The sequence below is a fragment of the Canis lupus genome, chromosome 30 (assembly GCF_011100685.1).
Source record: "Canis lupus familiaris isolate Mischka breed German Shepherd chromosome 30, alternate assembly UU_Cfam_GSD_1.0, whole genome shotgun sequence".
Taxonomy (NCBI): domain Eukaryota; kingdom Metazoa; phylum Chordata; class Mammalia; order Carnivora; family Canidae; genus Canis; species Canis lupus.
In genome coordinates, this window is record NC_049251.1 from 40233448 (window position 1) to 40252445 (window position 18998).

At 60.0% G+C, this 18998-nt stretch overlaps 1 protein-coding gene across 7 annotated transcripts in view; it reads left to right on the plus strand.

Moving 5' to 3' along the window:
- Window positions 1-15424, plus strand: part of SCAPER (S-phase cyclin A associated protein in the ER) — a 432460-nt gene extending 417036 nt beyond the window's left edge. For 6 of the 7 annotated variants that reach the window (XM_038581073.1, XM_038581076.1, XM_038581078.1 and 3 more), the window contains 3 exons: window positions 10098-10289; window positions 12806-12857; window positions 15148-15424. In XM_038581073.1, coding sequence (XP_038437001.1) covers window positions 10098-10289; window positions 12806-12857; window positions 15148-15251 — 348 coding nt within the window. In that variant the 3' untranslated portion in view covers window positions 15252-15424. The remainder of the gene's footprint in view (window positions 1-10097; window positions 10290-12805; window positions 12858-15147) is intronic. The other variant, XM_038581077.1, reaches the window with a different exon arrangement.
- Window positions 15425-18998: the final 3574 nt, after the last annotated feature.

The following is an 18998-nucleotide window of genomic DNA, read 5'->3' on the forward strand; positions in this document are numbered from 1 at the left end:
TCTGACAGTGACCCCGGGGACTGGAGGCCCCCGCCCCTCCCGGCCCCCCCAGTCCCCGCTGAGCGGAGGTTAAGTCCCCGCCTCCTGTCCCCAGGTTCCCCGCCCCCCTCCTCCCCTTGATTCTGTTTTATTTTCTCCGCCTTCCTCCGGGTTAGGGGCGGACGCCCTTCCCCCTGGAGTGCCCGGCTGGCCTCCCTTTACCCCTCGGGGCTTGCGGGTGTCCAGGATGCTGTGACCGGCATCCAGGTGATGGGGGGCAGCGAGGACCCTGCTCCCCCGGCTTGCCTCGCCCCAAGATGGGAAATCGTCCGACCTCCTGGGTCACAACAAGCCCGGCCCAGGGCACAGGTGCTGGGCGGCCGTGAGGATGGCTGGATCCTCGTGGGGCCGCGCGGCTGAGTGACCCTGGGCGAGTCACTGCCCTTCCCTGGGCCTCAGGGTCCCGCAGGTAGAGTTAGGCCGGGCACTGCCAGGAGCCCTTCCCGCAGTGATGGAGGAGGAGTGTGTAAATCTGAGATGAAGTGTGAATTCACGGCCAGACCAACGTGAACAGATAAATTTAATCATTTCCGCTCCCAACATAGTGCTCACAGGTACCCCCCCCCCCCCCCCCCCCCCCGCCCGTGTGGCCGCAGCCGGGTCTTTGCTGGTCCAGACACGCCTGGAGCCTTCACCCTTGCTGCCTGCTTCCTGGATACTTTTCCCTCAGACAGCAGCGTGGTTTGCAGAGGCTCCCAGAGTCTTTCCTAGACGTCCCGCTACCTGCCCCCCTGGCCACAGGGTCTGGAACGGCAGAAGAGCCGCGTCGTTCCTGTCTCCCGTTCACCCTGCGTGGTTTTCCTCGCACACTCACTACCTCCCTGCCCGCGCCCCCCGCGTGCGCCGCCCGACGGAGGCCCCTGCGAGCACGTCCTTGTCCCCAGGGCCTGCTGCGTTGCCCTGCACGTTGCTACTAAACTACCTGACAGTCGTTTTTTTAATGAACAAGTGGCTGCACAACGATCCAGCTCTCCTCAGGCAAAACACTGCAGAGAAGGTTAAAAGGCCCCAGATTTTGAAAGATGCAACACTCCTCACCCTCCGGATTGGACCGAATAGCTAAAAATCTAATGAGCCATTTCTTTGGCCCCGTGTGTTGTCTTCTAATCTGTTCTAAAAGAGACTTCTTAGTTTCATTTTTGCTGCAATCAGTAGTTCTGAGATCCCAAGGGAACTACCGTGTTTAAAGATGCGGAAGGTCCCGTATTTGAGAAAACACCGGTGTGTGAGAGACCGCTTGGAGGGTGGATTTGGGCCACATCCCAGCCCTCTTCTCCCTCGGGCGACACACGTGGGCAGCCTGTCCTCCGGGTCGCCTCCCAGCCTTCAGCGCAGGGAGCGCCCCAGCCCCTGGTCGTTGTGAAGTGTCGTCCTTACTCCCCAGGCCTCAGATTTGACGCTCAGCTAGGACTGCAGGTGCCTGTGGGGTCTTTGCCCACCACGTTGGTGGCATTGTCATGGCAGATCTACTCTGACTTACGATTTGGTTTTAAAAAAAGGTTTTCGGGGCTTCTGGGTGGCTCAGCGGTTGAGCATCTCCCTTTGGCTCAGATCGTGACCCCGGGGTCCCGGGATCGAGTCCCCCGTTGGGCTCCCTGCATGGAGCTTGCTTCTCCCTCTGCCTGTGTCTCTGCCTCTCTCTATTGTCTCATGAATAAATAAAATCTTTTTAAAAAAATTAAAAAGATTCTAAAAGGTTTTTGACACACTTGATGGGATGAACACTGGGTGCTATTCTATATGTTGGCAAATTGAATTTAAATTTTATTTTTTTTAATTTTATTTTATTTTTTTTTTCCAAATGAATTTAAATTTCAAAGAAAAGGTTTTTGACAGGTACGTCACACTCTGAGAAAGCACACTGCAGGAAAATCTACACTTAAAGACTCCCAAACCACCAAATCATTCATTCATTTTAACCTGTTTCCTAGGGGCGTCTTTCAATATGTCTCTTAAACCCCTTCGCGTGTAGTTCCTTTGGGAGCACGCACCCTCAGCGGCCGTCGATGCTGATGGGACGGCCGTGGGGGCCTGCGGGCTGGCGTCTGCTGTGAGGCGCCCGCGGCGTGTGTTTGTAGCTTGGTGCGAGGAGCGAGCTCCGGTCCCAGCTATGCCACTCCCTAGCTCTGTGATGCTGGACGAGCCACTTCCCTCCCTGGTGCCAGTTTCCTCGTCTATAAAGTAGGGAGACCGCCGGGAACACTCGAGGGCTTTGTTGTGCAAGTTCAACGAGATCACGCACGCCGTGGTGGGCACGTCCCCTGGGCCAGAGCAGATGTGCGCCGTGGTATTGCTGGAAGCATCAGTGTCTGCCTCCAGGCTCCCCGCTCTTAGGTGGGAGGAGCCCTGGAGGCGCCCTCTGTGAGCCTTGTCACTTGGTGTCGCCTTAGACGGGCCGTCGTTGCTGTCTGCGTGTCTCCCCCCCCGCTGGGAAGCCGGAGGGAGCCGTGTGGCCCCATCTCAGGGTCCTCTGTGACCCGAAAGGTGTAGCGGCACAGAGGACCCCCCGTGGATGGCTGGGCCGCCCCCCGGTGCTCGGCTCTGCCCCCCCCCCCCCCCGCAGGGCTCGCCGCTTCAGCGGAGCTCCTGACAGGCGATGCGCACGCGCTTGTCCGAGGCGAGCAAGTGTTGCCTCCTGGGGCTGGGGAAGCAGGAGGGAGGGAGGCCTCACCCCAAGCAGTTCTCCTTTGTACAGGCAGCTGCTAACTGGAAACACACCGGAGAGCCTCGGGGGTGCACGGGGATCCTTGGGAGGGGAGACTGGGAAATGGCTCCCATGAATCAATGTGAGCACTTAATGGGCCTTAATTGGAACCTTATCCTACTGTGCTTGGAGCCGCGAGATGAAAGCGGAAGAAATCGGAGAGACCATTTATTTCACTCGAGAAAGCAGTAAACTGCAACTACAAAAAGATTGGACTGTCTTATTTTTATGATTAAATAAAATTGTCATGGGCCGGTGGTGGCGAGCGCGTCAGTGCAGGGAACGCGCCGCGCCCCCGGCTGCCGCCCGGTGTGGCCGCGGCGCCCATCGGCCCCGCTCCGCGTGTCGGCCCCGCGGCCCTCGCACCCGCCCAGGCCGGGCCCGCTCTCGCCGCAGCCACCAGGGCCCACCGCGAGGGTCTGTGCTTCAAGGCCTACCCGGGGCCTGCCGTGCCGCCTCCCGCCCCGCACACGCGTGTCCTTTGTGAGCGACGCGGCCCTTGCGGTACCGTGTGTGTGTGTGTGTGTGTGTGTGTGTCGCTGTCGATTCTCTTTTCTTAAAGAAGCTGCTTTAGAAAATCAGAACAGCGACTAGCTGAGACTCCGCGGGCAGCATGTTCTATGATGACTCTTATTCATCCGTAAGAAAAAATACAAGCTCGCTCTCGCTCTCTCTCTTCCTCTCTCTTTTTTTTACCAAATTGAAACGTAACGTCTGCGCAGGTGGAGGCAGCACGAGGTGCTCCGTGCACGTGCCCACCACACAGGGCTGTAGCGCTTCTGCCCGTCGACAGCCTTCGGAGGCCGTGCAGTCCATCCCCCCTCATCGCCCAAGAGAAGGACTTGCTCCGAGTCCCCGGAATCGGGCCCCTGTGACCAGCCTCCCCCCACCAGCGGTAGGCGGGACACAAGTAAAGCAAAGAGGCGGAAAATCCAAAGTAAAGTCCCTCAGATGACGACGATAGGACGAGGCTGTCTTGTTTCCGAGGACTTGTCTGTGCTCCTGAGACAGGGTCCCTTCTGCGACTTGACGCGCAGCAGCGCTCCTGGTACGGTCCCCGACGGTGCGGGCCCGTGACTTCCAGGGCTGCCCGAGGGTCTCGGATAGTCTAGCCCAACCTCCTAGTGCCCGGGACGCGCCTGAAGGGAATCTAGAACGTGCCTCGTGGAAAGGTAGCTCTTCTCCGAGGAAGACCCCGTGGAAGGGGGGGGAGGCCGTGGCCCGGAGCACGGTGCTGGCGGGGCTGTTCCGGGGACGCCGGCCTGGGGGCCTAGGTCCTCGGGAGCGCTGGTCCCTCCTCTCCTCCGTCGCCCTTCCCCGAAGCCCAGCTCGGCCTCGGCCGCCTTCCCCGCAGAGGCCCTGCCCCCAGCAGCCGGCCCCCGGCTGGCCCCCAGTTGGCCCCTGGCTGGCACCCCACCTAGCACCCCGGCAGGCCCCCTGGCTAGCTCCCCGGCTGGACCCCCGCTGGCCCCCGCCTGGCCCCGCTCTGTCCGCGTAGCTCGGCCCGGGCCAGCAGGGCCAGGCCACCACGGCTCCGGGCAGCGAGGCTCGCTGAGGAGCGGCCGCCGGAATCGGGGCCTGCTGCTGCGGGAACCACCGCCACCCCGGTTCGGAGCGCGGCCCTTGTGGGGCACGGGGCGGGACGAGGGACGGCCCCAGGCAGGCCTCGCCCCCAGAGGGGACTCCTGGTGCTGGGTGCACGTGGAAGGCAGGCCCCACGCAGGAGCCTCGGGCCGCGCGCCCCTGCCCCGGCGCTGCTGGCGTCCACGGCGAGGCCCCGGGCCGCGTCCCACTCGCTCGTCCTCCCAGCCCTGAAGGCCGCGTCCGTCCTCTTTTCTCCTCAGCTGAGTGCAGCCGGCGCACGGCGTCCAGCAGGCTGTGGGCCCCGCGGGCTCGGCCGGCAAGGCCCCCTGGTGCCCCCGTCCACCCGCGCCCACCCCCCCCCCCCCCCGGCAACAGTTTATTCGCTGTAGTTGGGAGCCCGGTTTTGGTTTGCCGTTTTTTTCCTTTGGTCATTTGTTTTCTTTCTTAAATTCCACAGAGGAGTTCCATCATGTGGTATTTGTCTTTCTCTGACTTCTTTAATGATTTTTTTAAAGACTCATTTATTTGAGAAAGAGAGAGAGAGAGCGAGCAGGTGGGTGGGGGAAGGGTGCTGAGCCCAGAGCCGGACACGGGGCCCGTCCCAGGACCCGGGATCATGACCCGGCACAAAATCAAGACCCGGCCACTTACCCGACTGGCCACCGGTGCCCCAGTGACGGGCCCCTTTCCCTTAGCGCCACATCCTCTGGATCCATCCACGTCGCTGCCAACGGCAAGGCTCCACTCCCTCTGTGGCTGCTGCTCCCGGGGTCTCCTCTGCCGCCCACCGTGGACGCGGGGGCTCCTCCCTCAGCTGGCCGTGGTGAATGACGCCGCGATAAACGTGCGGGTGCGTTTGTCTTCCTGAAGGAGTGTTTTGCCCTCTTTGGGTGAACGCCCACCGGTGGAATCGCTGGGCCGGTGGTAATTTGGGGAACTCACGGTGTTTTCCAGAGTGGCTGCTCAGCTGGCGTTCCCATCAGCAGGGTAGGAGGGCTCCCCCTCCCCACAGCCCTGCCCACACTTGTTATTTCTCGTGTTTCTTAGTCGTTCTGACAGGTGTGAGCTGATCTCTTTGTGGCTTCAAGTTGTGTTTCCCTGACGGGTGCTGAGCATCTGTTCCTGTGCCGTCTGTTGGCCATCGTATGTCTTCCTTGCAGAAATGTCTGTTCATGTCTTCTGCCCATTTTTAATTGGATTATTTGATTTTTGGGTGTTGAATTATATGTTTTTTTTTTTTTTTTTGGTTTGGGTTTTTCTTTTTTTTAGGGAGAGAGAGAGAGAGAGAGAGAGAGAGAGCGAGCGCACACGAGCACGCGGGGGTGGAGGGGAGGGGCAGAGGCAGAGAGAATCTTAAACAGGCTCCGCGCCCAGTGAGGAGCCCGAAGTGGAACTCAGTCCCAACACCTGCTGTCGTGACCTGAGAGGTCGAGGGTCAGAGGCCTGACCGCGCCACCCGGGGCCCCGTCAGGTCCCTATACCTTGCGGATACTAACCCCGTGTATCATCTGCAAAATATCCTCCCCCGTTCGGTAGGTGTGTTTTGGTTCCGTTGTTTCCTTCGCTGTGCAGAGTGTCTGTATTTTCCGGAGGGGACCCTGAGGGTCAACTCGGCTAACTGACCGGAGCCGCCCTAGAGCCCAGGGCCGCCCCACGGCGGGCAGCCTGCAGCCTGTACACTCCCGGTTTCCGGCAGCGGAGGCCCGGGTGACCGATCGGCTCTCGGATGCACCGGCCAGCGCGGGCGGCCGTTCTACTGAAGCATCGTTCTGGCCGCGGGCAGCGAGGAATCCGGGCCGTGCTGCGGGCTGAGCTGTGTCCCCCAGAATTCGTGTTTTGTACCTTAACCCCCAAGGTGGCTGTACTGGGCCAGAGGGCTCTTAAGAGCTACTTCTGGTTAAATGAGGACACAAGGCTGCGGGTTCACAGGGAGAGCACCGCTGGCCCCGTACGGCAAGGGGGGGAGCGCGCGGGGTGCGGGCGCCGGGGGAGGACCGCAGGGGCGGCGGAGCCCACACCAGGGAGGCGCCCACCCCCGCTGCTGCCCGCGGCTCCCAGACGTCGACTCTGGAGCCCTGAGGAAATAAATTCCCGTTGCTTCGGGCCCTGGTCTCTGGTATCTTGTTCGACAGCCTGAGGGCCTCACCCGGGTGGGTGCCTGAGCCTGGGAGCCTCTCCCCACCCGCAGTCCCCCCCTTCTCGGAGTGGCCTCCCCTCCCCCTAGGGGTCCCCGTTCCCTCCCAGGGCCCCCAGTACTTTGTCTTTCCTGTGTGACGACCCAGCGTCCTCGTACGGCCACTCGTGTGCACACGCATCTCCCGAGAGCCCCAGCCCGGACTCTCCGTGTCCCAGAGCCAGCGGCACCCGACACGCCCCGGACGAGTCAAGGACGCTAGAGCCGCCGGCTCCCGTCCACGCCGAGCTCCACTCCCCGATGCTTTGTACTCGTGGGAAGCAGAAGGCTCGGCGCTGCTGGGCGGGCAGAGGCCGCAGGTGGACGAACCTCCACGGCCGGGTCTTCTCCAGGTTCCTCTGCAAAAGTCTGCTGCCGCCGCCGCTCGCTGGAGGCCCGACGCCGGCATCCCGCCATCCCGGCCTCCGCCCGTGACCCCCTCCCGGAACTATTGATGGGTCACAAGGGGGAGCACAGTCAAATAGGTTCTGTACGGTTTGTCCTAAATTCAAAATGTGGGGCTCTAATTTTGAGTGAGAAGGAGCATAAAGATCCGACACCCTCGGCCGAGTTCTCTTTCTTCATCTGGTTCTGGTGACGCAGGTAGGTTCGCTCTGTGAGGACTGAGCTACTCACGTAGGAGGGCCCCGTGTGCACCTCCTACAAGATTCTTTCCACCTTGAGACCCAGAGACACGGAACCATTTTCCCAGGGCCGTGCAACGAGTCGGTGGCTGGAGTAAAGGCGGGAGCCGGGCTCTCCTGGCTCTTTAGTTAGAACCTGCTCGAAGATCGCACCTAAGAGCAGGTGGAAAGTTCAGCTTCAGCTTGTTTTGATCTGAACGTTGCTGGGAATTCCCTTGTTTCCCTGGAGGCCTGCTCTGCACTGGGCGTGGGCAGCGTCTCGGGGACGGCTTTGCTCACCCTGTGGAACCCTGCGGCCCCCGCGTGCCGTCTGCCCGGACGGTGACCCCGAGGAAGTCGGCAGCAGACGCCCCCCCAGGGGCGCTGGTGTGGGGAGGAACCCTGGGGCAGGCCCTCTGGAACGCAGGGCGGGCTCGGGGTGCCGCTCACGTTGGGCCTTAGCAGCCGGCGCTTGTCGAGAGAACGGGACGGACCAAGTTGCTGACTTAGCTTGCGGCTCCGTCGGGAAGACCGACAGAGGAAACGTCATTGTAAATCTGCTTTTCTTTTTTAAACGACTTCCATTTCGTCCATTCACCAAGACGTCGGTATTCCGTGGTGACTGTCCACCGACTCCGGAAGGCTGGAGCAGGTCACGGTGACGTGACGGCCCCGGGGCCTGGAAGCGCCTGGATGAGTGGACCCGAGCCCTGCCCGAAGCCCCCAGCTGCCCGGAGCCTCAGGGACTGGCCTGGCGCCCACGGCGCACCCAGGATCACCCTCTGCGCCCCAGCCTTGCTTCCCTGCCCCTCGGCCCCGTGCAGCCCACCACGCAGCTGTGTCCCTTGACTGCTGGAGGCCCCCGTGGACCACAGCCCCCCGCGTTACCGGGAGGGGTCTCGCCCGCCCGGTCCCAGCGCCGCGGCTTGGCCCGTTCCCGGCCCTCCTGGTGCCGTCTCCCCGCGGTGCCCGAGATGCGGTTCAAAGGACGGGCCGCGACGTCCCGCCCTGGCTCGGCCTAGTGGGGGGCGGGGGGGCGGCTCCAACCACCCCAAGACCCTTCCCCAGACCCCGACTACGTTGTGTCCCGGGTGGGCCCCTGGGTGCGCGACACCCCACAGCCCGCGCGTCGGTGTCCGGCAGTGGCGGGCTCTAACCCCGAACCTCACTGCACGTTTGCTGACCTCCCTGGAGTCGCGTCCTCATGGGGCAGCTGCTAGGCAGGCGCGCTCGGGAGGGGCTCTTGTCCCCCAGCGGGGTCGGGGCGCGGCGCAGTCCTCGTGAACCAGGAGCCGGGAGGCAGCGTTAGCATTGCACCTGTGCCAGCCACACTGGGCAGTTGAATATCCGTTCAATTAGTGAATCTTCCAGTAATAGCATTTTAACAATGAAGTTCCAAAGAAAAAAACTTCTGCTTCATTTGGACGAGGGGGTAAAGGGACTGGTAGTAATGGTACCGTTACAAACTCTGGAGGGCTGGTCATTTGGCTCCGCTACAGCATTTGTAGCTGATAATTAAAGATTGAAGTAAATGCTTTATCAATCAAATAGATGACGGCACAGACTTTTCTCAGCCCGTGTCGGAAACGGCAGCACGTAGCCATGTGCCGAACGGTCACACTCCGCGTCTTTAAAATTCCTGCTGGATTTGAAGGTATTAACAAGTCCCTGTCAACATTCTCTGAAGATTTTTGATGTCATTTTAGCTATTGAGCTAAAATATGTGAACTATTACTTTGTTGATTTTGTCCTTAAACCAAACTGCATTATCATCCGAGAGTGTGTTCTTAAAGTATTGTTAAAAGTACTTTGAAAACTTGTAAATCCCTGTAATTTATGTTTCTCTGCCTCTGCTGTTTCGTTCTGTCCCTTCTGGTTTTAATTTGAACGTAGGCCTGTCTGGGTACGTACCTGCAAAATCATGTTTTTCCAAGTGCAACTTGCAGCCCTGACCTCGGATTTCACGGTGTCCTGACTCTCTGTGCCCTCCCTCTATGCCAAGACGTGGGCCCTGGGTCGCCGGGCTCTTCCGTGTGAGCACCGGCACCGCCCGATCAGGGTTTACTTGGAAGAGATCTCGCTTGACCTCCCCTAGTCTGTGGTGTGGGCCGGGGGGAGACGGGGAGGACTCCCCGCAAGCCTATTGATTGCATCGCTCCGTCCCTCCATGTGCACAGTGGTGAACCCAGCCTGCTCCGAGCCCCGTCTCGTTTATCTAAACATTCTCCTTTTAGACTCGGTGGCACTGATGGAAACGGAGATAAGGAGCATGGCTCAGGAAGGGGCCCGGGAGCCTGTGCTTTGTGGAAGCTCCCCTCCCCTCGCGGTCCCCTTTTCTCCCCAAGGCCTCATCTGCGTACTGGATAGCGCCGCCTACCCGGCCTCTACCCCAGGCCTGCCCCAGCCGGAGGGGGGGGCGCTGTGGACCCCGGCCTGTACCCCAGGCCTGCCCCAGCCGGGTCGGGGGGCGGGGGCGGCTGTGGACCCCGGCCTCTACCCCAGCTCTGCCCCAGCAGGGTCAGGGGGACTGTAGGTTCAGACCCCGGCCTCTACCCCAGTCCTGCCCTGGCTGAGTCGGGGGGACTGCGGGCCTGGACCCCGGCCTGTACCCCAGTCCTGCCCCAGCCGGGTCGGAGGCCACGGGCCCAGACGCAGAGCAGAGCCCTAGCAGAGGGCATCTCTGCCGAGCGGCTCCGCAGCTTCAGGGGATGGGGCTGCTTGTTAAAGGGGCTGGGACCGGCCCCGCGTCCCCTCTCCGTGGCAGCCCTGCGCCTCGTCGTGGGGGATGAATGGTCACAGACCTTCGGGACCCTTCCCGTAAGTCAGGAGGCAAGATCCTGCCCTTTGTGTTGCTCTCGGTGCCACGGAGCAGTGTCCTTCCTCCTGCTGCGGCCCTCAGGGGTCGCGGCCGGGCGGCGGGGTGGCGGGGGAGTGGGGGTGCGGGGCGGCCGCTGACCCGGGCCCTCTGCCTCAGGTGGTCGTGCAGTCCGGCCGCCACCCGACGGTGCTGCAGAAGCTCTGCCAGCTGCCCTTCCAGTACTTCAGCGAGCCCCGGCTGACCAAGGTGCTGTTCCCCTCGCTGCTGGCTGCCTGCTTCAACAACCGCCACAACAGGACCATCCTGGAGCAGGAGATGAGCTGCGTGCTGCTGGCCACGTTCGTTCAGGTACCTCCCGCGGCTGGCTCCGGCCTCACGCGCACCGCACGCCCACCGGCTGCAGACCCGCGCCCGCCCCGTGCTCCCGGAGGTTGCCCACGGGTTTCTGTGCTTAGGAATTAACTCCTAAAGCATCAGGATAGTGAAGCGGGGGTGGAGCGCCGTGCGAGTCCTTGGAGGATTCCAAGGAAGGGACGTTTTTCCAGTTACTGAAGTGGCAGATCCACACCAAGGAAACGTTTTTAAGAAAGGAGGCCGGACTTTGTCAAGGCGGCAGCGCTCACGTCCACGTAGCTGCTGGTCTGGCGGAGGGAATAGAGGACAGAGGGCTGCCGAGGAAGAGAAGTTAAAGCTTCAGTTGATTTGTAAGCTTTTAGAGAAGTGTGAATCATACACACGTGTGCAGCCGTGATGAAATCCTGGTATTATTTTCTAAAAAGATCTCACACTCGTAAGAATGGCCTTCTGTGCTTCTGATCCAGTTAGGTTCTGTAGGGCTGGGACCAGGGTCAGGGGGGCCAGACCAGGGTCAGGGGGGCCGGGACCACGGTCGGGGGGGCTGGGACCAGGGTCGGGGGGCCGGGACCACGGTCGGGGGGGCCGGGACCACGGTCGGGGGGCTGGGACCAGGGTCGGGGGGCCGGGACCACGGTCGGGGGGGCCGGGACCACAGTAGGGGGGCCGGGACCAGGGTCAGGGGGGCCGGGACCAGGGTCCGAGCCGCAGCAAAGGAGAGCAGTGTTTCCACATCTACGGTAATTCAGTCAAGTGACCATAGAAAATCAGGTTAGCTGTTCTTTACTGTTTGCTAATAGCTAATCCTGTTATTTTTTTCTGTCCCTGTGGATCATTATTTGCTGAAAATCTTCCGTTTTCTTTGAAATGTTTTGCCCTAAAAACCAGTGTGCTTTTGTTCCATGACGTACGTGTGATTGGCAATGTTTTCCGTCCGTGACGATGAAACAGAAAGCAGAGCTCTGTTAGAGCCGCTCCTGTTGGGCTGATACACGTACGTCATTGCCGAAAGGACGTGATCCTGCCTGGCCGGTTGGGGCAGCTGCAGACCCCAGCTTCCCTCGCCGCGGACGGCGGTTACTGGCTTCCGCGTCTTAGGCCACCCTCCATGAGACGGCCGGTTAAGAAACACGGCCAGGTCAGTTGTGTTTAGAAATGTTTACTTTCACCTTAGTTATTCTCTTTGAGTCTGGGCTCTATTTTCCGGAAATTTTTTCGAACATCTTTAGACCCATCGGTAGGGTGTGGATTTTCCAAAAAACACCTTATGCTTAAATTAAAATCTTAAAAAAGTCTTACATGACTGTCATGTCACCATTTAAGAATTTCATATATTCTCAAAGCCTTGGGATTAAAAAATAAACAGAAAATACAGTATAGAGGACTTCTAAGACTGTGACCTTAAAATTCATTCTCTTATTCAACAGGTAATTTTCTAGTGCACCTGGCGTACGGGTGCTTCCCGGGCACCGGGCACGGCCGTGAAGAAGCAGACAGAAGGCCCTGCCTCCATACAGCTTTCCTTAAAGTGGGGGGAGTCAGACAGACGGCGGGTCGGGGGCTCAGTGCCGTGGAGCAAAGGCAGGCGGGAGGACGCGGCCGGGCCGGGCGTGCTGTGCGCACGGGGGCCTCAGCCGGGGCCGTGACAGTCGACCACGACGATCCGGCCTCTGTGCCAGCTTAGTCCCCCGCATGTCCAACTGCTTGGAAAACAGTCCACAAAAATACAAACGATACAGGAATCTAAAGTAAAGAACATACGAATGACTGGTTTTCATCTCCGGTTCACCTGAAAGTATTTCTGGCTCTTCTCTGTGTATTTAGCGCACATTTAAATGTGACTTCATGTCAATACAACACGTTCAGCTTACACCCATTTCGTAAAGGTCACAGAAATTTCTTAGCATCTTAGAGAAATTGAATCAAGTTTTCTGTTCTAGAAGTAATTATCATCAGAGGAATGGATGTAAGATCTTAGTTTATAGAAGGGTTCTGAGGTCCCCATGTGTCAACGAGGGCTCATCGACAGTCACTAGAAAATGATGGTAAAAACAGGAGCCAGTGGTTTGTCCGAAGTTTCTGAAAAGTTATATATTATGTACGACGTTTTCCCTTCCCATCTAAAAGCAGAATCACTGGACTTTAAGATGTGGCTGCAGAACACATCAGGGCTTTAGGAGTTAACACTTTTTTTAAGAGCGTGAACAATCTGTCAGCATTTTAGAATAATAAATCCGGCGAAAGCCTTCAGTTTCTTAGCGGAGATAAAGTCATAGTCCCTGCAGGAGACGGCACCGTGGCCCCGGCTGATCGGAGCAACATGTGCGTTGTCGGTATTTGATTTAAATTGAGAGAAGCTGAACATCGACTTCTTACGCTCTGGTATTTGGGCTGCAGAGGATTCACGCAAGAATAGTTGTCTCGGGATTCAGAAGCACATTTAACGCCGCCCCCAGCGAAGTTCTCAGTTCCTAGCATTGGTATAAAGACTCTTTTCTTGTCGCCTACAGGATTTCGTACAGACTCCAGGTCAAGCAGACACCCGGGCCCATCAGCCCAAAGGTACGTCTCTCATGACATGAAATGTGTGTGTGCAGCTGGACAGACGTGTTTCTTCCTCTGCCCTCTGGGACCACACAGAAACCCGTTTACCGCCCCACCTAAGACATGTGGATGCACACACCGAGTGTATTTCAAACAGTAAAGAAACAGATTTTGGCACCAAGCATAAATGCATCCGAATATACAGAGAAGTCTGTGGAAGTAAAAGCACAAAACATCTTTATGTAATTCATATGCACCTCATGCAAGATATAATAAATGGTGAATAATCACTTCATAATACGGGAGACAAGCAGATCGTTAACATTGGCCGACGATCGTTACTCACAGAAACGCTACAATCACATCGGTTTGCTTCCCTATGTTTAGAATAAAATTATTAATAATAGTCGCCCATATTTTCCCCCTAAATTCAAGTGCTCGGATATTTTTAATTAAAAATTAAAAGTGTAAAACTGTGTTACTTGGAGAAAAAGCCATCAGACTAACAAGAGCCCAGAGGCCAAAAGATTTACAAGTCCCCCCCCCCCCCCCCCGCAGTGTTCCCGCTGAGGCGTTTGCTATGATCAGAGCTGGAGATGTAGAATTTTAAAGTGCATTTTTACGCTTTTCAATATTCTACACACGCTGTAATTGAGAAGCACAAGTTGCTCTTTGTCTGTCAGGACAGCGTCTCTGATTAATGAGACCCTAATACAGATTTTCCCCAAGTCGTCCATCAAGTGGCCGAGGCCCACTCCCAGCAGGACTGTCTAGGGCGCCCACCAAGTGGCCCTTGCTTGGCGGGTGGGGAGTCGCCCTGGACGGACAGATGGACACACACACACACACACACACACACGCTAATCCTCTGTAGTGGGCAGGTGTCGAAAAGTACACAGGAAAGAATACAAAGCTGTAACAATATTGTGGAAAAATGTCATGTTTTATTGGTTCAGGCATTCGGAGAAGTAAACGGACAGCTATGCCTGTCTTCAGGAATTCCAGTCAGCATCAGAGTCGGTACCATTTGTATCTAAGCCAGAATTAGTGTGCAAGTTCAGGTCTGTCCTGACGCACTCACAGCCCTTTTTTTAAAAAGAAAGAAAAAAAAAAGGCAGCAGCAGCTATTGGAGGTTCTGTGGGAGAAATCTGTATAAATGGTTACTGTGTCTTAGAAAACAATGTCTTAAATTTTGAATATATGAAAATGCCTTGAAAAGTCTTCTAATGTATTTATTTTTAAATGTACAGCAGGGGTTTGTTTGTTTTGTTTTTTTTGTTTTTTTTTTTTTTTGCCAGTAAGAAGCTTAGCCATTCTTTTTTCTTCCTTTCTCCTGACTGTAAGGATGAGTCACCATTTGCTTCAAATCTGGCAGGCAGGAGTCCCAAGAGCTGCCTCTGCTTGGTGGGCTGAGGCCTGTGGGAGTTTCAACTTACTTTCTTCTCCAAGGGCCATTTTCTCTGACTTCCATGCTTTCCCCAGGTACAATGGGCTTAAAGCACTAAATGGCAAATGGGGACCTGTTCTCTGCATTTGTCAGAAAAGGTCATCATCATGTTCCTGGGTGACAGCCCCTGATGTGCTCACTTGGTTTAAAAGAAATGACTACGCCCCACGAAGTGCCAGTCTGCGCTTCGGACATCTGTTCCCCTTTTGCTTAGATTGAGTCCCCGGAAAACGTTTCAAGGCCTTTTGAGTTCACTGCCCAGGTGAGCCGCGACAGCTCCGGGTAGCGCCGCACGCAGTCTCCATGACAGAGGACCTGCTGTCGGGGCGCCCGCTGCTCGTCCCTGCCGGCCACGGGGCGGTTTCCTTTGCCTGCGTCAGTAATAAGAAACTCGCTCTCTCTGCTTCGTTAGATGACTGAATGCCAGATTTCAGCATTTTAAAAGTTGACTTAAAGTATTTCAAATTAGACCGATTTAGAGGACAGACATCAAGCTTTCATATCTACCCTTTCAAGGCTGTCTTACGGATTGAATGAATGCCATTTTACCTTGTTCACCGTGCTTATTTTCCCCTTTTCTTACTCTGGAGTCCAAAAACACTTTTTCGTCATGTTTTACAGAGGGATTAATGCCTGAATATGTTAGAAGCACAAAATAAATTGTGATTAAAAATATATATATATAAAATGCTACGGGTGAATGTAGGTGGACGGGGGTCGCCTTTACATAAACGCGCATTATGGTCTATTCGAAGTGCACGTCCCTGTTTTGTAGTCCGATGTTGAAATAATTCCAATTGCTTAAACTTCAAAGAATCTAACTTCTCTCTCTCTCTCTCTCTCTCCCCTCTCTCTCGCAGGCAAATCCCTCGGTTCCCAAGACTATCTTGAGCTGGCCAACAGATTTCCCCAGGAGGCCTGGGAAGAAGCGCGACAGTTCTTTTTAAAAAAAGACAATAAATGAACGGCCTGGTTGGCCCGTCGGGCGCCCGCGGAGGCTCTGAGTGTCGGGACCAAGGCCTGAGCCCGGCTCCCTGCTCGGCGTCCCCAGGGCGCTCGGCGTCGAGATGTGGGTGAAGTTAGACTAAACTGGCGAGTCTGTTTCCTTCTTGTAATAAAGTAACTTATTCTCTTTGCGTCCGTGGCTCTTCTTGCGGAGGCGGCACGAGGGGGCCGGGCGGGGCCGGGCGGGGGCGGGGGGGGTCGGGGCGCACCTGCCTCCCCGGGGTCCGCGCAGGTGCCCCCCCCCCCCCCCCCCGGCCGCGGGGCAGAGACGGGGCTGCGCTCGGGCCGCGGGGCGCCTCCTCCAGGACGGCCGCCGGGCTCTTCCTCCGCGGCCCGGGGCGGGGGCAGGGGGCTCGGGGCTCGCGCCCGCCCCCAGGACAGCAGCGCCCCGACGCCCGCGGAGCATCCTCAGGGCCGGAAGGGGGGGCGCGGGCAGGGGGAGGGCGCGGGGGGCGGGGAGGGATGGAGGGGGGAGGGGCAGGGGATGGAGGCGGGGCCGCCGCGGAGCAGCCGGTGCCCCGAGAGCGCAGCGCCCCGGCCCCGACCCGCCGACCGCCCCGGAGCCCCCGAGCCCGCCCCTCCGGCCCGACTGCGCCCCCCGCACCCGCCGCGGCCCAGGGCGGGGAGGACCGGCCACCTCGGGGCACCCACGGCGCACTCGGCCTCCAGGTCCCCGCACAGCCTGGAACGGACGAGCCCCCGCCCTGCCCTGCCCTGCCCCGCCCCCCCCCCCCCCTCCCCTCCCCCCCGGCCCCGCAGCCCAGCCCAAGGCCGACTCCGCCCGCGCCCCGGTCGCCAAGTCCGTCGGGGACAAGCCCAGGGCCCGGCCGAGCGCGGCCCCCACGGCCGAACCCTGAGCCCGACGGCCTCGAAGCCCCCCGGGAACCCCCCGCGCGGGCCTCTCCAAGGACCGATGGGTCTTCGGGGACAACCGCCGCCCGCGGCCCTCGCCCCTGGTGGAGCGACTCCCACACCGGGTCCCCGGGAAGCCCCGAAAGCAGCGCACACGACGCTCCTCGCTGCCGCACCTGACCTGAGCCCGGGGAATCCCAAGCGTGTGACCCACGTGCTTGGCGCTGACCGGGACCGCGACCCGGTGTCCCTCATCACGACCACCCAAGGCGGGCCTGACGCCCGGGGGCAGCGACCATCACCAGGGCTTGGGAGCCAAGGCCCCCCGGGGACCCGCGGGACACGGTCACCCGGGGCGCGGCAGCAGGACGGGCGCTCGCGGGGCTTCGCAGCAACACAGGCCCGGGCGCCCCCATGCACGGGGACCACGTCACCCGGGTCGTTTCCCAACATTCAAAGTCCGCACCGTGGGATCCGCGGGTGGCCCAGCGGTTTGGCGCCTGCCTTTGGCCCAGGGCGCGATCCTGGAGACCCGGGATCGAATCCCACGTCGGGCTCCCGGTGCATGGAGCCTGCTTCTCCCTCTGCCTCTGCCTCTCTCTCTCTCTCTCTCTCTCTGTGACTATCATAAATAAATAAAAATTAAAAAAAAAAAGTCCGCACCGTCACACAAACGTCAAAAGAGAAATGAGACATTTGACCCCAGAACAAGAGCCGCCTGCAACTGGACACGCAGATGCCTCCACACGGAGCAAATCCCGCGCTCGGCTCGGCCGAAAGCAGACACTCAAAGCTCATTGACAACAAACAGGAGCGAAATTCTTTTCTCGAGAACCTGTTTCGTTAACATGACAAAGCCCAGGAGTTGATCGAGAAAGTTATGGAAAGGAAGGTTTCCTAGAAGCGGAGCCTCGCCCGCGGCCGCCCGGAGCTGGGAGCAAACGCCCAGGCCTCCCTTGGGGGGGGGGGGGGGGGGGGGAACGGGTCCCAGGGGAGGGGGCGACGCCGCAAGGAGCCTGACCCGGGTTATGAGAACCGTTTGCAAGCGCTCGAGGGGCCAAGCTGGTCCTCAGTAAGTCTGCGGGGCTCTTCCCTCATCCCCGGCTTCGCAGCACCGTTCCCTAAACCCCAGAAAAACGAAATGTTCTCTACGAATTTCGTGTGAGCATCGCCTAGACCCTGAGGCAGCGAAAACCAGATTCACTTGGTTCCCACCTCCCGCCTCAACGGTTGGCGGCCGGTCCTCCAGGTGCCGGTCCGACGGCGGCGGCTCCTGTCTGACGGCGGCGGCCACAGGGTCAAGCATGTGCTGAGCCCGCGCTGCCCGCCGGGCAGAGTCTCCTGCTCATTTCCTGCCGCCACCAAAGCCGGGTTTCGAGACGGCGAGTGGCAGCGGTTTGAAATGTCACACCGGGTGACCCGGCGCCCCCGCCCCGCGCTTCGGGCCTGGAAAGAAAATAAACCGAGGACACGCCAGGCTGGTTCCGGGTGGACGTTCCGGCGGCCGCGGCCGGGCTGGGGGGTCGCCCGCAGGTGATGCCGGGCACAGATAAGGGGCCGCCGCCGTCTAGACGGCGGGACCGGGACCAGTGCCCAGGGCCACGGGGATCAGGGGAGCCTGGGAGCACCGGGGGTGCGGGGGGGGGGGGGGAGCAGCGGCGAAGCCCAGGGAATCGGGCGGCCTCACAGGTCTCCAGCTGCAGCAAGGGGCCCGCACCTGCCCCCAGCACCAGGCCCGGTGGACACGGGAGGGGGCAGCAGGGAGGGTAAGGTGGGGGACAGCGCACGGCCCCAGCCCAGACCCGGCCGCAGGGAGCCCCGGGTGCACCAGCCCTGCGCCCACCCCGGGACCCTGCACCACGCTCACCCCCAGGGACCTTGCACCGCGCTCACCCCAGGTGCACCGGCCCCGCACTCACCCCCGGGACCCTGCACCGCGCTCACCTCCGGACCCTGCACCACACTCCCCTCTGGACCCTGCACCACACTCACCCCAGGTGCACCGGCCCCGCACTCACCCCCGGGACCCTGCACCGTGCTCACCCCGGGACCCTGCACCGCGCTCACCTCCGGACCCTGCACCACGCTCACCCCCGGGAGCCTGCACCGGCCCTGCGCCCACCCCCGGACCCTGCACCGCGCTCACCCCGGGAGCCAGCACTGCGCTCACCTCCGGACCCTGCACCGCGCTCACCCCTGGGAACCTGCACCGGCCCCGCGCCCACCCCCGGACCCGGCACCGTGCTCACCCCCAAGGACCTTGCACCACGCTCACCCCAAGTGCACCGGCCCCGCACTCACCCCCAGGACCCTGCACCGCGCTCACCCCCAAGGACCCTGCACCACACTCACCCCGGGACCCTGCACCGGCCCCGCGCCCACCGCCAGACCCTGCACCGCGCTCACCCCCAGGAGCCTGCACCGCGCTCACCCCCAGGGCCCTTGCACCGCGCTCACCCCTGGTGCACGGGCCCCGTACTCACCCCTGGGACCCTGCACCGCACTCACCCCCAAGGACCCTGCACCACACTCACTCCGGGACCCTGCACCACACTCACCTCTGGACCCTGCACCGGCCCCGCGCCCACCGCCAGACCCTGCACCGTGCTCACCCCCGGGACCCTGCACCGCGCTCACCCCGGGACCCTGCACCGGCCGCGCCCACCCCCGGACCCTGTACCGCACTCACCCCACATGCACCGGCCCCACGCTCACCTCTGGACCCTGCACCACGCTCACCCCACGTGCACCGGCCCCTGCGCTCACCCCCAGACCCTGCACCGCGCCCACCCCCGGGGTGCACCAGCCCCGCACCCACCCTGGGACCCCGCGGCAAGAGCTCCGAGCCCCAGCT